This window comes from Bubalus kerabau, chromosome 18 (assembly GCF_029407905.1).
Source record: "Bubalus kerabau isolate K-KA32 ecotype Philippines breed swamp buffalo chromosome 18, PCC_UOA_SB_1v2, whole genome shotgun sequence".
Taxonomy (NCBI): Eukaryota; Metazoa; Chordata; class Mammalia; order Artiodactyla; family Bovidae; genus Bubalus; species Bubalus kerabau.
The window spans coordinates 38,796,050-38,817,815 of NC_073641.1; the positions used below are offsets into that span (position 1 = coordinate 38,796,050).

The 21,766-nt window shown below is 36.5% G+C and overlaps 1 protein-coding gene across 2 annotated transcripts in view; it reads left to right on the plus strand.

Annotated features, from left to right (window-relative positions):
• Nucleotides 1–3,866: 3,866 nt before the first annotated feature.
• Nucleotides 3,867–21,766, plus strand: part of NUP155 (nucleoporin 155) — a 50,871-nt gene continuing 32,971 nt past the window's right edge. Inside the window, exons 1-11 of one of the 2 annotated variants that reach the window (XM_055555307.1) lie at nucleotides 3,867–4,239; nucleotides 7,526–7,663; nucleotides 9,215–9,311; nucleotides 10,996–11,066; nucleotides 13,040–13,132; nucleotides 13,966–14,132; nucleotides 15,852–15,957; nucleotides 16,771–16,844; nucleotides 17,136–17,227; nucleotides 19,184–19,281; nucleotides 19,757–19,909. In XM_055555307.1, coding sequence (XP_055411282.1) covers nucleotides 3,909–4,239; nucleotides 7,526–7,663; nucleotides 9,215–9,311; nucleotides 10,996–11,066; nucleotides 13,040–13,132; nucleotides 13,966–14,132; nucleotides 15,852–15,957; nucleotides 16,771–16,844; nucleotides 17,136–17,227; nucleotides 19,184–19,281; nucleotides 19,757–19,909 — 1,420 coding nt within the window. In that variant the 5' untranslated portion in view covers nucleotides 3,867–3,908. The remainder of the gene's footprint in view (nucleotides 4,240–7,525; nucleotides 7,664–9,214; nucleotides 9,312–10,995; nucleotides 11,067–13,039; nucleotides 13,133–13,965; nucleotides 14,133–15,851; nucleotides 15,958–16,770; nucleotides 16,845–17,135; nucleotides 17,228–19,183; nucleotides 19,282–19,756; nucleotides 19,910–21,766) is intronic. The other variant, XM_055555306.1, reaches the window with a different exon arrangement.

Consider the following 21,766-nt stretch of genomic DNA (forward strand, 5'->3'; position numbering starts at 1 on the left):
AGTCACCTTCCAAAACTACTTTGGAGCCCAATAAAATAAAGAATAAAGAAAATAAAGAAACAATGTTTCCATTGTTTACCCATCTATTTGCCATGAAGTGATGGGACCAGATGCCATGATCTTAGTTTTATTGAATGTTGAGTTTTAAGTCCGTTTTTTCTCTCTCCTCTTGCACCTTGATCAAGAGGCTGTTTAGTTCCTCTTCGCTTTCTGCCATAAGAATAGTGTCATCTGCATATCTGAGGTTATTGATACTTCTCCCAGCAATCTTGATTCCAGCTTGTGCTTCATTCAGCCCACAATATTTAGCATGATGTACTGATCTGCCTCTTGAGAAACCTATATGCAGGTCAGGAAGCAACAGTTAGAACTGGACATGGAACAACAGACTGTTTCCAAATAGGAAAAGGAGTACATCAAGGCTGCATACTGTCACCTTGCTTATTTAACTTCTATGCAGAGTACATCATGAGAAACGCTGGGCTAGAAGAAGCACAAGCTGCAATCAAGACTTCCGGGAGAAATATCAATAACCTCAGATATGCAGATGACACCACCCTTATGGCAGAAAGCGAAGAGGAACTAAAAAGCCTCTTGATGAAAGTGAAAGAGGAGAGTGAAAAACTTGGCTTAAAGCTCAACATTCAGAAAATAAAGATCATGGCATCTGGTCCCATCACTTCATGGCAAATAGATGGGGAAACAGTGGAAACAGTGGCAGACTTTATTTTTCTGGGCTCCAAAATCACTACAGATGGTGACTGCAGCCATGAAATTAAAAGACGCTTACTCCTTGGAAGGAAAGTTATGACCAACCTAGATAGCATATTGAAAAGCAGAGACATTACTTTGCCAACAAAGGTCCATCTAGTCAAGGCTATGGTTTTTCCAGTGGTCATATATGGATGTGAGAGTTGGACTGTGAAGAAAGCTGAGCGCCAAAGAATTGATGCTTTTGAACTGTGGTGTTGGAGAAGATTCTCGAGAGTCCCTTGGACTGCAAGGAGATCCAACCAGTCCATTCTGAAGGAGATCAGCCCTGGGATTTCTTTGGAAGGAATGATGCTGAAGCTGAAACTCCAGTACTTTGGCCACCTCATGCGAAGAGTTGACTCATTGGAAAAGACTCTGATGCTGGGAGGGATTGGGGGCAGGAAGAGAAGGGGACGACAGAGGATGAGATGGCTGGATGGCATCACTGACTCGATGGACGTGAGTTTGAGTGAACTCCGGGAGTTGGTGATGGACAGGGATGCCTGGCGTGCTGCAAGTCATGGGGTCGCAAAGAGTCAGACATGACTGAGCGACTGAACTGAACTGACTCTGCATAGAAGTTAAATAAGCAGGGTGACAATATATAGCTTTGACACACTCCTTTCCCAATTTGGAACCAGTCCATTGTTCCATGTTCAGTTCTAACTGTTGCTTCTTGACCAACAAACAGGTTTCTCAGGAGGCAGGTAAGGTGGGCTGGTAATCCCATCACTTTGTGATCCATACAGTCAAAGGCTTTAGTGTAGTCAATCCAGCAGAAGTAAGTGTTTCTCTGGAATTCCCTTGTTTTTTCTATGATCCAACTGGATGTTGGCAGTTTGATCTCTGGTTCCTCTGCCTTTTCTAAATCCAGCTTTTACATCTAGAAGTTCTCAGTTCACATACTGTTGAAGCCTGCTGCTGCTGCTGCTAAGTCACTTCAGTCGTGTCTGACTCTGAGCGACCCCATAGATGGAAGCCATTGGAGTGGGTTGCCATTTCCTTCTCCAATGCTTGAAGGATTTTGAGCATTACTTTGCTAGCGTGTGAAATGAGTGCAACTATGCAGTACTTTGAACATTCTTTGAGATTGGAATGAAAACTGACATTTTTCCAGTCCTGTGGCCACTGCTGAGTTTTCCAAATTTGCTGGCATATTGAGTGCAGCACTTTAACAGCATCATCTTTTAGGATCTGAAATAGCTCCGCTGGCATTCCATCACCTCCAAAAGCTTTGTTCATAGTGATGCTTCCTAAGGTCCACTTGACTTCACATTCCAGGATGTCTGACTCTAGGTGAGTGATTACACCATTGTGGTTATTTGGATCAGTAAGACCTTTTTAATATAGTTCTTTTGTGTATTCTTGCCACCTCTTCTTAATATCTTCTGCTTCTGTTAGGTCCATACAGGTTCTGTCCTTCATTGTGCCCATCTTTGTATGAAATGTTCCCTTGCTATCTGTAATTTTCTTGAAGACATCTCTAGTCTTTCCCATTCTATTGTTTTCCTCTATTTCTTGTCATAGTTCAGTTATGAGGGCTTTTTTTATCTCTCCTTGCTATTCTTTGGCATTCTGTATTCAGATGGGTTTATTTTTCCTTTTCTACCCTTCTACTTCAGTTACTACATATTCTATAGAAAACAAAGTGATACACTCAGGCTTTTTGCCTCTGTGTCCTTGCATGAGGACAGGAGAGTTTCCATCAGAACACGAACGTTGTTTCAGTTTGATATTCCCAGCACAGGTATGCCTGATGCAAATTAAGAATCCCACAACTGTAGATGACATGTTGGGTGTACATGTTACTTGCCCCATCGTGTCAGACTCTTTGAGACCCCTTTGACTGTAGCCAGTCAGGCTCCTCTGTGCGTTGGATTCTCCAAGCAAGAATAATGGAGTGGGTTGCCATTTCCTTCCCCAGCAATCCGGGGATCGAACCCAGGTCTCCTGCATTGCAGCCGGATGCTTTACCATCTGAGCTACTAGGAAAGCATGTTGGGTGGCCTATTCTATACCAGTCCTACTATGCGCTGGGGAGGAAACAGTGAATTAGAATCATCTGCTTCTCCTCTGCAATGAGAAATAAAACAAGGCATCACATCTCTGCACCCAGTGAAGATTTCGTAAACATAAATTTTCACTGTGCTGCTGCTGCTGCTAAGTCGCTTCAGTCGTGTCCGACTCTGTTGGACCCCATAGACGGCAGCCCACCAGGCTCCCCAGTCCCTGGGATTCTCCAAGCAAGAACACTGGAGTGGGTTGCCATTTCCTTCTCTAATGCATGAAAGTGAAAAGTGAAAGTGAAGTCGCTCAGTCAGGTCCGACTCTTAGCGACCCCATGGACTGCAGCCTACCAGGCTCCTCCGTCCACGGGATTTTCCAGGCAAGAGTACTGGAGTGGGGTGCCATTGCCTTCTCCTAAACGTACCACAAAATCAACTGGTAGCGACACGGAACTAGAAAGCCTGATTTACACCGAAGCCCATTAGAAATGTAGAGAAATTTTGGTTTATGTGTCAACTTTTTCTAACTGTTACCAATTCCTATACACTCTCAGAAGTTATTTGGTAGTGCAGTTGCTCAGTCGTGTCCGACTCTTTGCGACCCCATGGACTGTAGCCTACCAGGCTCCTCCGTCCACGGGATTTTCCAGGCAAGAGTACTGGAGTGGGTTGCCATTTCCTTCTCCAGGGGAATCTTCCCAAACCAGGGATCGAACCCGCATTATAGGCAGACGTTTTTACCGTCTGAGCCACCAGGGAAGTCCGAAGTTACTTGGAGCACCAAACAAATTGACACGAGAATCAAATAGGTGCTGTTGCGGGTTTCCGCTACCCGAAGCTCGAGGCACCCGGATCCAAGCGCGCGCTGAACCCACCAGAACCCGAGCAAGCCTGCGCAGTAACCCGCAGTAACCGGCTCCCACTCACCCGGCCTCTCCACCCCTCCTTCCTCTCCACCCCTACAGACCCCCGTCCCGTCCCTCCCCTTCCCTTTGCCCCACCCCTTTTCCCTTCCACCTCCTTCTCTCCCTTCCTCCAAGACAACACCGACTTCCCCAACCCTCCCCAAACAGCCACCTCCCTCTCACTTAGCTCCACCCCTAACGTCCATCCCCTCTATCAAGTTTCCCTTCCCAGCTGCCAAATTAGATGCAAGCTTCAAATTCCCCACCCGATGAACCGGAAGTGCGTCATGCACTGGCGCCGGGGCGCTCGTTTGGCGCGCGCGCTCTAAGCTTTGGGGTTGAGCTAGCGTCTTGGGTTTTGTCTTATTTCTCCTCGCTTTTTGACTTTCTCCGGTCGCTGTTGTCTTCGGTTTTGGATATGCCGTCTTCTTTGCTGGGGTCGGCGATGCCGGCCTCCACGTCGGCCGCAGCCCTGCAGGAAGCTTTGGAAAATGCGGGGCGGCTCATCGACCGTCAGTTGCAAGAAGACCGCATGTACCCGGACCTTTCCGAGCTGCTCATGGTGTCTGCTCCAAGTGAGTGATCGTTGCCCAGTTGGTGACTGTTTCTCAGCCCAAAGGACTCTCATCTGACTCCATAAATAGGTCTCATCCCCAGGATGAATGGACGAAGACATCCTGAGAATTTAGGGCGCTCGTGTGGGTTGCCATTCCCTTCTCCAGAGGATCTTCCCAACCCAGGACTCAAACCTGGGTCTCCCTCATTTTAGACAGACTCAGTACCGTCTGAGCCGCAAGAGAAGCCCTAAAGGGGAAAAGAGCCCATTTTCAATTTTTTCCTTCTCTCACCCTTCATCACAGGCAATTGAGAGGCTGGGAATGAGGAGCAAGCCCCTATTTGAGGCAGAAAGAGGCAAATATTTTAACCTTAATGAGCTTCTCACTACCTCCAGGTGTTTAATCGCTAAGACTGGATGAGGAGGATCACCTGATCCAAGTTTCAACTTTGTTAATATCTCCTGTCACTATCGGAGTAAAACCGAAGAGTAAACGAAGTTAATTTGGAAATTTTACTATGTTCGCTGAAAGATACGCCTTGTTATGTGTAGCGTTACTGTAATATGAAATGCTGAAGGGTATGAAAAAGAACTACAAGCGGAATGAAGGAAGGGAACAGGGAAACAAATGATGATGGGTTAACAGGGAGGGTAGGGCAGATTTTGTGCCAACAAAAGACAGGTGTCAGTACAATATTCTGTTTAATGGTTTTAAATTAAGGTCAGACTCCTCATAGCACATAGAATCACACAAGTTGCTAGAAAAGAAGTGACCCCTGTGTGAGGTGGAAATTGGAGAAAAGTTGAGGAGAGTAAATAAGATAAGCACAAGGTTTTGGCAAGCATGAACCAAGATATTTTAAGCAGGATAATTCCCAGGTGGCTCTGTGGTGAAGAATCCACCTGCCAGTGCAGGAGATGAGGGTTGGGCAGATCCTCTGGAGAAGGAAATAGCCACCGGCTACAGTGCTCTTGCTTGAGAAATCCCATAGACAGAGGAGCCTGGCAGGCTACAGTCAATGGGATCAACAAAGGAGACAGACCTGGCTTAGCAATTAAACGACGACAATATTTGCAATGTAAACCTAAAAGACAGCTCCTGCTACTGCTACTGCTAAGTAACTTCAGTCGTGTCCGACTCTGTGTGACCCCATAGACGGCAGCCCACCAGGCTCCTCCGTCCCTGGGATTCTCCAGCCAAGAACACTGAAGTGGGTTGCCAAAAAGACAGCTCCTGCAGTTTAATAAAATTCATTGACTTAAAATCAGAGAAAAGACAGGAACAAAGCAAGGAGTATTTATTCCTGACAGCTACTCACCTGTGGGCTTGTCTTGTAAGAACTGAGTGACCTGTTAGCAGCTCTCATTTTGAACAGCACCACTCCCTTTGACCTCCTTATTTCTGAAAGCAAACTGTGAAAACAGTCCATATCTTCTGTCTTCTCTTCATATCTCACCCCAGTTCAACCTGTCCACCTTTACATACAGCTGCTTCTCTAACCAAATCTTTCCTTCTTCCATCCTATTCTTTACATCCTTGTTCCAGTTAAACTGAATTTAACACGTTTACTATAACAAGAGACCCCCCTCTTTGATTTTTCATGTATTCGTCATCATTTCTAGAATGTTCTTCTTTGCCTAATAAGCTGTTCTTCCAGGCTCCATTAAATCTCACTTTCTATAGGCTTTCGCGATTCCCTTGTTTTCCCACTGCCATTTAACATGCACAGTGTTCTACAGGTAATGTGTGGCCGAGTCCCTTCACTGTTCACCTGAAGCTATCACAACCTTGTTAATTGGCTACACCCCAATTACAAAATGTTTTTGGTGTTCAAAAAAAAAAAAACTTTTTAAATTAAAAAATAGTGAAGTGTCTCCAAAAACTATATTTTAATATTAAATAGAATGTCTGCAATTTGCTTCAAAAAATACGTTAGGGAAGAAGTGGATAGGACTGATATATATAAAACATGAGACGGCACATTACTGGTAATTTTTGAAGCTGGACACTCAATACATAGGGATTGACTGAATTTGTTCTCTAGTTGTATAAATTTTTAAATTTTTCATAAAATTGTTTTATATGTCATTTTCCCCCAACATCTTTGTACTTTAGAGAGGCAGAAAATAGATGATTAGTCAGATCTAAAACACCTTGTTCAGGACTAGGAGGGAATAGACCATCCCACTCCTGCCCTTAGTGTCTAGGCTTTAGCCGAAGAGAAAAGTTGCCAGTTGAGAACACTTTATAGAGTAGTCTGATTCCTCTCCCCCCTCCCCAATAAAATACTGCTTTTGTGGTATTACAGACATACCTCATTTTATTGCTCTTTGTTTTATTACACTTTGCAGATACCAGATTTTTGTTTTTGTGTTTTTACAATTGGTTTATGACAACTCTGCCTTAATCAGATGATGGTTAGCATTTTTTAGTAATAGAGTATTTTTTAAGTTAAGGTGTATACATTGTTGCTTTTTTTTTAAACAATACTGTTGCATGCTTCAGCTTCAGTATAGTGTAAACATAATTTACATGCACTGGAAAATCAAAAAAAATTTATGAGACTCGCCTTCTGGGGATGTTCATTTTATTGCAGTGGTCTGGAACCAAACCCACAACATTTCTGAAGTGTGTCTGTATTGGTGAAGGGGGTGGGGCTTCCCGGGTGGCTCAGTGGATAAAAAATCCACCTGCAATGACAGGAGACTTGGGTTCGATTTCTTGGTTGGGAAGATCCCCTGGAGGAAGGCATGACAACCCACTCCAGTATTCTTGCAGGGAGAATCCCATGGACAGAGGATCCTGGCACATTATAGTCTATGGGGTTACAGAGTCGGATGCAGCTGAGCACGCACGCATGGGGGATGGGGGAATGCGTGATGGGAAAAGGCATGGGTTGTTTTTAAGTGGGAAAGGAAATGCTGTTTTTTCCTCAGTCAGTATTTTGTTTGTCCACAGTTGTTTTTATCTCTAAAGCAGTTTTATGATTTTTTTCCCATTTCAGATTAGTAAAATAATAGAAAAACACTATAAATTATTGAACTAACCATTTCTTTTCTTGCGGAGACAAGTCTTTGTTAAAGACTTTTCAGTGTTGAAACCAGGAATTGCACCCCATCTCAACACTAGAATTCCTTAGGCCTCCTTTGTGTCAGATCAGAACTTCTTTTTTCTCTATATACCTTTAGAACCACCAGGCACACAATTTTATTTTTGTAGCCTGCAGTACTTCTGCTTGCCCATTTGATGCCCAGTATATGGTTATTTTAAATAAATGCTTTGTTTCTCGTTTTATTTTTTGTAGATAATCCCACTGTTTCTGGCATGTCAGATATGGATTATCCCCTGCAAGGACCTGGCTTGCTGTCAGTACCCAACCTTCCAGACATCAGTTCCATCCGAAGAGTTCCTCTCCCACCTGAACTTGTTGAACAGTTTGGACGTATCCTATTCCTTTGTGTTAACTATTTAAAATATTTAAAAATTAGTGTTCTCATTATTACAGTATTTGTTTTGTGTCTAATTAGTGATTTGTGTACAAGTTCATGTAAGGATTTTATTTAAAATACTTTTAAGTACATGGGTAGTTTGTCATGTGCCTAGAAAATTTCATAATAAAATTGAATGTTGAAAATTGAGTCATATTTTAATTGTTCAGGGACATTGAGGAGAGTGAGTTGTTTACAATTAATTCTGCATTTTTGAATGACGTATGGTAAGGTGATACTTTCCTATTAAGTAGGGTGGGGAAAGGAAGTTTTTCCTACCATGCTTTTTCAGTTCAAAGGCCAATGGGTTTTTTTCCCCCCTATTTTAACATTTAAAACTGGGAAGTGGCTCTGAAAATATTTAAGCAAAAAATTCCAGGTATTTCCTTCTGAAAATACCCCCCAAAAAGTTTTTGGTGTGTTTTCACACTTACGGGTGTCTTAGTTTGTTAGTGATTGCATTTCCAAGGATTACAATAAAAATCTACACTTAAGGGTATAAGAAACTGAAGTACTGATGCCCTCTTCATAGACTGAGAAGTTAGAGGAGATTTCTTATCTTCTAAAAGTAAGATTTTATTTGCTTTTCTTAAAGTGTAGCATACCCTATAAAAGGACTATAGAGTTATTTGCTAGGAAGCTTTTATAAAAATCAATCTGTAACTCTCATGATTAAGACATCAAGATCCTGTATGAAAAATTTAAGACTTTCAAAACTATGTTAATCTATTGAGGGTGAAAGGGTTTCATGCTTCAATATAATGTGACATAGAAAAGAAATGAAATATTATGGAAAATGTAAAAATAAATAGAAAAATCTATATAAATAAGTAAATAGAGTAAAATCTAATTGATATTTTCCCTTTAATTTTCATTGTCTCTTTGAGACTGTAAAATAGTGTTACTAAATATATAATACATCTTAATTTCACTCTTCTCTTGCATAGTTTCTTAATATTCTTTAATCCTCTGTTAATACAAGAAATATTTCCTTTAATTAGAAAATGATTTTGTGTTCACAGTTGTTTAATTGTCATATAATTACATAAATCTTGGTCTATTTTTCAGTTTCTATGAGCATTATATATAGATTGTCACCTAGCTATGACTTTAGCTTACCTAGTGTTTTTTTGTTTTTTATCACTCTCTCATACAGTTGGAAAAACTGGTCCAGTAAAAGTTTTAAATGTCAGCTCAATATTACTCAGAATCAAGATTTTTTTTAAGTTAGTAATGGCAAAAACATTACATTTGTTATTTTGTGTGTATTTTAAATGGTCAGGTAGCCTATTTAGAAACAATAAATTGTAAGTGTTTCGTCATACACTATGGCTTTCATTAAACTCTTTGGAAATAAAGATGTTTCATTTGCTCTTTCTACTGAAGAATGAATAGGTCATGGTTTTTTAATTATGTGGTTTTATATGAATTTTAAAAAAATCTTCTGAAGCAAGTTTAAGGAAGAGGGGTTGAAATCATTCTGCCTTACATCCATACCACCTCAGACATGCAGTGTAACTGCATGATGGGCGTGTTCCCTCCCATCAGTAGAGCTTGGCTCACCATCGACAGTGACATATTCATGTGGAACTACGAAGATGGGTATGTATTTATGGCTGGTTTGCTTTAGCATGATTAGATTTAAATTATTGCAACTAGTAGTCTACTCATTAGAAGCTGCCTGGCTTATCTTTCATCCAAGTCAGTGCTTCTCAGTATACATACTACCTGGGGATGGGGTTAAAATGTGGATTATGTTATGGTCATTCTGAGTAAGACCTAGGAAGCTGCATGTAACAAACTCCCAGGTGATGCTGGGGATCTGGGTACCACTCTGAGTAGGAGTCTGTTTCCCAAACTGATACCTGTAGTAAAGATAGTCTATCAGTGATTCTTTGAGAGATAGTATGACTTTCTTTTTTTTTTTTTTTTTGATTTGACATTTTGAAAGACCTGTTTTCCCTGCATATCTATGTGGAGTGGCAGGATGTTAGTTTATCTTAGCTGTTGTTATTCTGTGGGCTTGACCTTGTGTAAATTAAATGTATATAAAAGGGTCTGAGTGAAGGCCCAAAGCATTCTTGCTTAAAGTTTATTGATCTGCTGCATTTTTTTTTTTTTTTGGCTGTGCTGGGTCTATTGCTTCAAGGGCCTTTTCTTTAGTTACGGTATGCGGGCTTCTCATTGCAGTGGCTCCTCTTGTTGCAGAGCACAGGCTCTGGTGCATGCGGGCTGCAGTAATTGCCACTCCCAGGCTCAGAGCACAGGCTCAATCATTGTGGCGCGTGGGCTTTGTTGCTCCATGGCGTGTGCGATCTTCCCAGATCAGGGATCGAACCTGTGTCTCCTGCATTGGCTGATGGATTCTTTACCACTGAGCCACCAGGAAAGCCCTGATCTGATGGTTTTACTCTTGGCTATTTGGAAAAAATTTTTATCTTCCGTTTCTCCATCACATTATCTTTAGGTGAGGGGCGAGATAACCAGAGAATGTTCTGTATGTATAGTTGTTACTGTTGCTCAATTAATGTACTTTTTAGAAACACATACAGTGTCATTGAATCAAAACTGATACTACCTGAGAACTTGCAAGTTAACCAATTTTGTTGGCTAGGTTTTTTTTTTTCTTCTTTAAACTCTTCCTAGCTATTTTTATTGTTGAAATGGTATATGTCATAATAGCAGTGATATAATATTGTGATTATTCTTCATGTACACATACGTATTCATTTTTGCACTAAAGAATAGAACCTCTTAATTTAGCATTGATCTCTTCAAGAAAACCTAAAAAAAAAAATTATGAAATATATAGATGTGAGAATAATTTAAAGAGGGTTTTCATGTTAATGAAAATTTCTATATTTCTGTTGACATCTAACATACCCATTTAACAACTACATTGAGCTTATCATGGATCAGATGCCATTGAGTGCTTGAACAGTATTGAATAAGATAAGCGTAGTCCCTGCCCACGTGGAAAGTCTGGTTCAGCCTTACTGTGTATCCTTCTGAGAGGGTCTTCTTGGCCCTGCCACAGCAGTGGATTGCTGTCACTGGAGACTTGCAAACCTGGGGAGGATATTTGGAGTGGAAACCAGCATTCCCCCTTTTCATGGTTTATGTGTAGCTTTAAGCAGACCTTGTGCCTTGCTCTTGAAACTAAAACAGTTCTGTTTGCTGGTTCTATAGTTTTTTTTGTGTATGTATATATTCTACAGTTTTAAAGAATATTATAAGATAAAAGCTTTTCTTTATGTGTAACATGTTTTTCTTCTAATATTGACAGAGGAGACCTTGCCTATTTTGATGGGCTTAGTGAGACTATTCTTGCTGTGGGGCTTGTGAAACCAAAACCTGGTAAGAATTAAAAATAGAAAGATGAAATTATGTTTGTATATCCTTGGCTTCCAAATGTTTTAGGACTGTCGGAGATCATATTTTAGGTACTAAATTTCCTGTTGAAGTTTTGTTCTGAATTACTTCTAATTAGAAATATAAAAAGTGATTTGGAATATTTAACAGTTTACTCACTTTATAGTATAAGTGAGTCTGCCTTCAAAATTGTTAAATTCTTGAATTTTATCTTGCTTTTTAGTAGTCTTTCTTGATTTACCTGAAGTTGTTTGCATTATACATTTTTCAATAATTCCTGAATATAATGTAAAAACCATTTTTAGTCTCTGTATTTTCTTAGTCCCGGTAGCCCATGGACATGAGAACAGAGTACAGAATAAATCCTAGGAGAATTCACAAGCATTGTTTAACCTAAAACAGATTTCATCTTCAGTACACTAGGTGTTTTATCATGGCTACTGACAAGCAGAATTGGTTGATTTAAATTTAATATTCATCTCTTTAAAATATATCTCCCTACAGAAGGAAATAATAGATGAGATTCACTTGTTTACAAGACCCTAGTAGGAATTTTTGAAGTGTAGTCATTTGAAATATAGCCATTTTGAAATTATACTAATTCACATAAATATAAATGTGCAGTTTTATGCACTGTTTTTCTGTGATTGCATTGGACATGTATTTCCTTAGATAGAATTTTATAGCAGCCTTTACTGTGCTGTATGTTTCTGTATTTTGTTTCTTCATTGAAAAGCTTGTTCATATGAAAGTCAACAGCTGTTCCTGCCCTCTATCATAATAAATACTAATTGTCCATCTTAAATACTTAAACTTTGTTCTCCTCAAATGTAATTTTCAGTACAAAATTGAAATGGGATGGTCTTTGATATGACAATAAAGGTGTTATCTTTGATAAATTTTCATAAATTTCAAGCTCCTTTAAGTCAAATTCTGAAATATTGGGTATATTTTAAAGTCATTAAGTAAAAAGTCTGTCCTTCAGCTTTATTGATGTGAATCTTGAAACACAAAATTTTGACCTTTGTCCTCCTTGGTATTCATCAGTGAAAGTAAAACCAAGTGATGGTAGAAGCTCTGTTACATCTTCTGACATTTAACACCCAAATGAATACATATAAAGAGATGTCCATTATCATAATATAAGATACATTTGCTTTTATTCTTATCAGTGACACACTAATTTCTGGATATTATAGTATGGAGAGTGATAATTACATGTACCATTTCATACCACTCCAGACTTTTTAAATTTAAACAGTAGTTTAGCATGAATTAACATTTTAATATTTTGTGCTTGGTTTAATGCCTTCTCTGAATCTGTGAATTTATCTGACTGTGATCCTGAAACTTATTTCATCTATAAAGCCATTTCTGTGTCTATGAATTTGACTATTCCACGAACTTCATATGGGTGGAATTATGTAGTATTATCTTTTTGTGACTGGCTTGTTTCACTTAGTACGATGTCCTCAAGGTTCATGACTATTGGAGCATATGTCAGAAATTCCTTTTTAAGGCCTAGTAATATTCCACTATATATTACATACTACATTTTGTTTATCCATTTATCAATTGACAGTCACTTGAGTTGTTTCTACCATTTGGGTTTTGTGAATTGGGCTATGAACATGAATATAGAAGTGGAAATTTTTAATTTTAATAAACCTAAACTGTTTTATAATGTAACCCTCATTTAAATATCATTAAATACTATAGTGTTTTTTTCTAAGTTTTTTTTAACTACTATTTGCTTATTTAAATGATCACAGTAATGTTTTAGCATCAACATTAAATTAGGTTCACACTTTTCATATACTAGTTAATCAACTGTGTTATTTTGTCACTGAGTTGTGTCCAAGTCTTTGCTCATATTAAAGGTAACCATATTCTATTAATACTTAAATGTTGGGTAATTTCCAGAAAATAGACCCTAACTCATGTTTACTTTATCTTAGGCATCTTCCAACCTCACGTACGACACCTCCTGGTTTTGGCAACCCCTGTGGATATAGTGATTCTTGGACTCAGCTATACTAATTTGCAAACAGGTATAGCAACTCACATGTTGTGGTTTTTTTAAATAAAAATAGGTTTCCCAATTTAATATTATAATTAAAAATTAATTTTTTTCAGTAAGTTAACTTTCTGAGCTATTTGCTCTTAGGAAAAGAATACTTTCCTATAGATATAATATCTTTCAGATTAGTAACTCCACAAAAGAATTATTTTGGATTATTTACCATGTTAATGTACCTTTCTAAAATGTCCAATGTAAAAGAACGGTAATAGAAGAAAAATAGTTGCCACTAGTAATTTTTCAATAATGCCTTCAATTTCTTTTTTTTTTTATTTAAGTGGCCATTTTAACATATGGAACACCGAAATATGCATTATTTTTTCCCTTAAAGTAAGACGCTATCAATTAATTTATTGCAAAAACATTCAGTGGTTTCTTTTGCATTCTAGTAACATTTAGGTAAGATAATGTTGAATTTTGGAGACTCCAATGAATGAATATTGGGAGGGTAAGAGATAAAAAAAATAATGATTATTACTGCCATATCCCTAGGCTTTTTTTTTTTTTTTTGCAAAATTTAATATTTTGGTTTAGTTTTTTTATTTGATGTTTTATTATGTTTTCTATATATATGCTATATATTTTATATATGTTATACATACATACTGAAGATTCTATTTTAACATGAATTATAAAATTGTTTATATCAGACCATAGTAATTTTAAAATGTACATTTTACATACATTTTTGAAGTTTTTTAGCATGTCATGAATTCAGTAAGAACATCAATTCTGAAGACAATACACTGATTGTGTTAAACTTTTAAAGAGTTCGTAAAGTGATTCCTATATTCTTCCTTTTAGGTTCAGGAGTTCTCAATGACAGTATGTGTGGTGGAATGCAGTTGCTTCCAGATCCCTTATATTCTCTTCCTACTGATAATACTTACCTTTTAACGATAACTTCCACCGATAATGGCAGAATTTTCTTGGCTGGAAAGGATGGCTGTTTATATGAAGTAGCATATCAAGTAAGTCTGGCATTTATAAACATTTTTTTTTTCCTCCCTCTTGATGGGGTATGGATTGGTAAGCTTTTGTCTTTATTTTCTAATTATATAAGTACATTAATATATTCTTATGGAAAGTGGTCAAACATACAGTTTAAGTTGTAGTCCTTCATGGCTACACTATACCTATAAAACCCAGTCCTCTCCCCAGAGGTAACAGCCATTATTAATTCTTTATATGTTTTTGTAGAACATGATATATAACATCTTTGAGTACTGGAGTGGGTTGGCATTGCCTTCTCCGTTTGAATACCTATAAATATGTTTTTAAATATCTATGCGTATGTATTTGTGTGTGTGTATACTCATATATAAACATATAGTGTACTTCTGTGTATGTTTTTACTTGGATTATTGCTTATGTTTTGTTTCCTAATTGACATTTTTCTTTTTTTCTTTGTTGTTTTTTTGCCAAGTCACATGGCTTGCAGGATCTTAGTGCCCCAGTCAGGGATTGAAACCAACCCCAGCAGTGAAAGTGCCCAAGTTCTAACTACTGCCCTGGGAATTCCCCATAATTGGCTTTTTTAATTTAATTTTGTCTTGAAAGTCTTTCCTTGTCAGTATCTGGTAGATAGATAGATATTACGCTTTGTGATTGGTGCATGATTGTCCATAAAATGAATGTACATGATTTATTTAACAGCTCTTTTCTTGATGGACTTCTAGGTTTTTATTACATGTTTCACAAATAATGATATAAGTGTTCTTCTGCAAGCTTCCTTGAACATATGTGTAGATATTTTCTAGTGTGGAGACTTAGAATTCTAATAGTTGTGTTGTCATGTATATGTATTTCAACTTTTATGTTTTCCTTGTTCCCTATTACAGGTTGTAGACTCTGTGATCGTATCCCTTTCCTCTCTCTCCTCACTGTAACACTGGCGTTTTCAAACTTACTAACTTTGACCTATCAGAAGAAAATTGTTTTGTTTTTTTATTACTAGCTGGGTTGAGCATCTTTTCATGTGTTTTTGGTCATTCGTGTTCTCTCTACTCTGAAATGTCTTTGCTCCAGTTGCTCCCCCCTCTCTTAACTATATTGTTGCCTTTTTCATAAGTTAAAGGGTAAGAAACGGACAAGACAAATGTTCTCATAGTCATACAACTAATTCATGGCAGAGATAGGATTAGAACTGAGGTTAGTTTTTTATGTTACATTGTATCTCTTCCTTACCCAATTTCTCTTGATTTTGTTCACTTTATAAAAAGGTTCTGTTACACATTTAAGTATGGCAAAACTCAATGATTGAGGGGCTGACTGTAGATTATGATGGTGGTGGCTACTATTTTTTACATTTCCAGTTAGCAGTGGTGGGAAGAGTTACAAATACCTCTAGCCTATGTACTTTTGACACTTATAAACTATGGCTATTATTTCCTTGCTTGCTTTCAAATAGAAATTTTTAATATAAAGTGAATTTATTAACATAGCAATGTTGAGGTTGCTGGAATAGATATAGCTGGTTTAATTGACAGCAGTGATTTTAGTTAAACACATTTTTAAAATTTTAATTACAAGACTAAGCTCAGTACTTACTTTGAGTAGTATGTCTTTATTTACAGTTATTGGCATTTCACTAAGATTTGAGAATGCTTGTAAACAGGGGTGTATAGTAGTTGCTGTGATGGGGGTACCTACCTACATTTACAAGTCTTCTTTCATTTTTTTCTTTTAAGGCAGAAGCAGGTTGGTTTAGCCAGAGATGTAGGAAAATAAACCACTCAAAGAGCCCGCTTTCTTTCCTTGTTCCTTCATTACTACAGTTCACATTCTCAGAAGATGGTAAGTAGAAAATAAATTTGGTAAACAAAAGATTTTAACAGATTATTGACCTAACATTTTCTTAAATTATTATTCTTAATTGAAACAGTCCGTATTAAATAGAATTTGTTGTATATTTATATGGTCTTTTAAAGGGAGAAGGGATGATAAAACATAGAGACAGCGTGACTTTTATTCCCAAATTCCTATAAATGTAGCACCTTAGAACGTGTGTCTACTACAGCTCTGTGTACTTAAACCAACCATGTCTGTATGTGAGAGAGTTAGACTTTCAGAGATTTAATACGTTTTGCCTCCTCTAAAAGAAATTCCCAGCATAAAATGAATATATCTGAGTTTTTAATGAGAGATATAGTCAGGTAAAGTAATTTTAAAATGCTTCAGTAAGGTAAGATAAAAGCACCTAAAAATGTTAATATGACTGAATTTTTAAATTATTTATTTTAAACAATGATATATTAGAAGTTTCTTGAAGGACTAGACCAGGTAGAACTATTTTACATATTTTTAGCATATGGTAAACTAAATGTTCATTAAATGTTTGTTAAAGGAAGGAATAATTTGAAACCTGGTTTTGGTTTGGCTTAAACAATTAATTTAGAAGACAGAAGAACTTACTTATGATGCTATTAGCCCAGTCACAGTATTTGATATTTGCCTTTTTTTTTTCTTCACATGATGTCTGACCTAAATGCTTCTTAGCTTTGTTCTGGTGCAACTTTCCTAAGATTTAACTACAAAATAGCAGTTTTAATTTGCTATAAGCAGCTACTGTGTTTGATTTGTTAATTGCTTGGATTTTTTTTTTTTTAGATCCTATTGTTCAAATTGCAGTTGATAATTCAAGAAATATTTTATATACACGATCTGAGAAAGGAGTAATACAGGTAAGACTAATATTTTGCCACCATATAAAAGCGGAAGAATATCCCTGTTTTTAAGAAAGAAGACCTGGTCACTCTTGGCTTTTCTTATGAAGTCTGTGCTTTAAAACAAAATCCCAAACCACTTCTTACAGCACTAATTTTATGAAATTGTAAATCTCTGAATGTTTTCCTACCTATATGAAGTATCAGAATTAAAGGATTTGTAAAAAGGAAAAGTTTATTAAAAAGATCATTTGTAAAATGTATACAGTTTATAATCATGTTTAAGTGGGTATAATTTTTTATTCACAGGTGTATGATTTGGGCCATGATGGACAAGGAATGAACAGAGTTGCCTCAGTGTCACAGAATTCTATTGTCTCTGCTGCTGGTAATATTGCTAGGTAATATATAACTTATTGTCAGACATTTTATTTGCGGGCATAATTATATTAGTTATATGCAGTATACTAAAACTACTCCCTCTTCAAAATATCTCTAGAAGGTAAGGAATGTTGGAGGAAATGACATTCTATTTTATGTTTGAAACAGTTCTTAGAGATGCTTCCTTTTGTTCTTAAGTTGGATGGTTTGAAACATAAGGCGGACTGACTGGTTTTTCAGTGAAAAGGACACCTTGACCTGTGTTTTTCCTTGGAGTTTTAAATTATGCTCTGAATGGTCTGTGCAGGCATTACAGATATTATGACTAGGAAACCAGAAATCTCAAAGTGTGTCCCTGTTTGTAAATACTCCACCCTTTTAACACATCTACATAGTAATTTCGTTGGTTTGATAAGTGACACAAGTACCATTTGGGAACACAGAATTTCAGAATTGTATTATTCTCACTGTCTTCTTGGAGAAATTGAAACTAAGAGCTGTTACAATTTGCCTGAGGTCTAAACTCCTAAATAAGTGCTGAGACTCAGCCTAAAAGCCAAGTCTTCAGACACTGTGCACTGCTGTTTGCATATGTCACAACTGACTTAGCTGCAGAAATTTTCTTCACATAACACCCCACTTTTCAGCTTCTGTTGTCTGTGTGTCTGGGTCACTGCTGTGGTCAGATATCCTAGTGATAGCATGGTTTCTTTGCTCCTCAATGACCAAGAAATTCTTTAGGCAGACAATTTAAAAGGAAGAGGTTTCTTTTTTTCCCCCAGTTTTTTTTTGGGAGAGTTTTTCACATCCACAGAAAAATGAAAAACATAGCATGATGAACACTGATATACCCTTTATCTAAATTTACCAGCTGTTAACATTTTGCTTCATTTGCTCACTGTTTTGACCTATATGGGGGCTTCCCAGATAGCACTAGTAGTAAAGAACCCACCTGCCAATGCAGGAGACGTAGGAGAAGCAAGTTCGATCTTTGGGTAGGGAAAATTCCCTGGAGGAGGAAATGGCAACCTACTCCAGTATTCTTGCCTGGAGCATCCCATGGGCAGAGGAACCTGGTGGACTACGGTCCATGGGGTTGCAAAGTCAGATAGGACTGAGCATGTGCACACACACACAAACACACACATACACATGACCATATGACTTTCATCCTTAAGTCCTTCACTTTCCATATCCTAAGCTCTTATATACTGTATTATCATTACCACATCTAAAAAATGAATAATTTTATAATGTTCTAATTGTGTAGTCCATATTAAAATTATTGTCTCCCACATCTTTCATAGCTGTTTTTCTTTACATTTTTCTCCACATTCAGTCATAGCTCATGAGCTACATTTGTCATTAGTTTGTCTCTTTAATATAAAACAGACGTCTTATTGCCCTTTTCAACTGTTAACATTTAGGAGGGCGGGACAGGAAAGTTATTAGTAGCATATCCCAGTTTCTGAATCTGTCTTATTTTCCCCTTATTTATAGATTCAGGGTAATACTATTTTAACTAGTATTACATGATGTGAACTTCATAGAGCCTTATATTGGGGCACATAATACCAGTTTTCTTTTTTTTTTTTTTTTTCCAATTTTCCTATTAATTGATTAACACTTGATTAAGATGGTATTCACCAGAGCTCTCCATTATAAAGGTTCACTTGTTCCCCTTCTTAATCTTTGCAATGATATTTTAATGTTCTAGAACAACTTGTTGAACCACTTACCCAATGGACGTAGCCTTCTCTTATGGTCTTTGAAAAAAGGATTACTCTTAACATTGTTAGTATGAAAAACACAGAATCGAGGGGTTTTGTTAGTTCTTGCTGCTGTTGCATTGCTTTCTAAAAACTAGTCTTAAACTATTTTAGCATATTTAAACATGTAAGAATCCTGGTGGAATGTGTTCCTGGTAATTTAGTAGATACATTTAAAACATAAAGTTCAGCTTTTCTTTCTTCTAGGACCATAGATCGTTCTGTTTTTAAACCAATTGTTCAAATAGCAGTGATTGAAAACTCCGAATCACTGGACTGTCAATTACTGGCTGTCACACATGCAGGTATGTTGTTTTATTTATTTGTGTGCTATTACTGCGATAACTTTATAATCTTCAGGTTTGGAAATGTATGACTGGAAATGTGTTTCTATTTCTGTATCTGTTTTGTCAAGCTATATTTATAATTCATAAAATGAAGGCTTTTGAAAAATCAAAAGATTCCTCAGGCTCTGTCTTCTGATTTTATGGATGTAAAACCAGGCCTGAAAGGTAAAGTGGCTAGTATTTAATGACAGAGTCTGGTCTTAAAGTTGTAGATTCTTTCTGGTGAAATGTGTTAATTTATCTCCCAGTTCCAAGTGGTGTTGTCTTAGAAACCACTCCAGCTAGTAGAGTGCGTGGTGATTTAAGATCAGTCAGGAAAATGAGATGTGACTTTAACAGAATTCTCTGTTTTTCTGTGGAGTTGCTTCAATACCATGTGTACCTTGTATCTTTTACTTCCTGTTAATGATGGATAATTTTATTCCATGATCAGGTGTGAGGCTGTATTTCAGCACTTGTCCATTCAGACAGCCATTGGCACGACCTAATACATTGACACTGGTCCACGTCCGCCTGCCTCCTGGATTCTCTGCATCTTCAACTGTGGAAAAGCCTTCAAAAGTACATAAAGCTCTTTATAGTAAAGGTAAATTCTGAAATACTGTCAGATGGAATATTAGATGCTTAAAGTTTTTAAAATTAGATTGCCTTGTGAGGCATTTGGAAATAACAAGGAAACTTCCAGTAAAATTCAGAAAATTTTGAATTTTTTTATCCAGTTTTTTTTATCTGTTTTTTTTAAATTAGCTTTTATTTCAAAGTTTTTAAATGTCAATTTTTTCATTGACATATGACATTCATATATATATAAAATATATATATATAAATACTGTAGTTTTTAATATCTAAGTACTTTTTAAGTTGTTTTGAACTTAAAAAGTACTTGTATATGAACTCACTGGTCAAAATCAGTGTTATATCCATTGTAACAGACTTTGAACTTTGTTTTTTCAGGATGGTTAGGAAAACTTGAATGACTTTTCTGATACCATTTGTCCATGTCTTCATTGATATGGAGAATTTTGCATCCAGGAGTATGAAAGTTTGATGATGAACTCTTGGATTCATAATTAACTTTAAAAAATGAGATTCTAGTTAAACATCAAAACTAGAAAACCTGTGTGTGCTTTTCTCCAATGTGAGAAAGCATTTGTTAGCTTATTTTGATTTTATAAAAATTTTAAAGCCTTTTCTGTACTTATTCTACTATGTCTTCTAATATTTTATTTTTTGACACCCAAATGAAACTTGCCTTTACAAATGGAATTTTTTCAAATACATTGTAACATGCAGCTTCACAGCATATAATTGAGATACAGTTTTTACATACCATAAAATTTAGCCTTTTAAAGTGTACATTCTCGTAGTGTTTAGATTATTCACAGAATTGTATAACCATCACTGTTACCTAATTTGAGAATGTTTTCATCACTCCTAATGTTTCATCATTAGCAGTCACTCTGCTGCTCACGGGTAAAGAGTTCCTAATAAGAAGTCCTTTTGCCATCCTTATGCCAGTATCCCACTGTGATTACTATTGCTTTGTCATAAGTTTTAAAAATCCCATTTCAACATTTTTTTTCCAAGATTCTTTTGACTATTCTAGAACTCTTTGTCATATAAATTTTAGAATCAGTCTGTCAATTCTGCAACTAAAAAAAAGCAGATGGGATTTTGATTGTTGAAAATATAGATGAATTTGGGGGGTATTCCCATCCTATAAATATTGCCTTCAAATCCATAAATGTGGGATATCTTTCTGTTATACCCCCTTTAATTTTTTATAGTAATATGTAAGAAACTCTACAAATTTTGCATTTCTTCACTGTATTTCTAAGTATTATTTTTGATGCCATCATAAATAGAATTAAGTTTTAAAGCTAGAAATCTATTGAGGGAAAATATGGTGGTTTCAGTTATGTGCATGATATAATCAAATTTCAGTTTTTCAAACTTTATACACTAATTTTAAGAAAACATTTTCTTGCTACTTGATATAAACTTTTCTCAATTTCTTACAAGCTAGTTACATAACTTAATAATTAATTAGGATCCCATCACCTATAGTCAGCCAATGGACTCAAGGTTAATATCACTAAAATCAGAATGAGGGGAGCAAATCAATGGGAAGAATTGGAACTGAGCTTAGGAAAGCATATTTCAAAACCAAACTATAATGTCAGCTAATATTGCTTAGGTAATTCTTTCATAGTACATTTATCTCTGCCATTCCACTAGTAACTTCATCATTTTTATTCATGGAGTATTTGAATTAAACAGTACATGAACTCTATTTCACTGAATATTACATACCATTGATTGTTAAGTCAACAATTTTTTATGTACTAAATACTTTTAAAAATATAATAATTAAATTAATAAGCTTATTGTAAACATATGCTAACTTTAGAAATGTACAAATAAGTTGTATTTATCTGAAAGA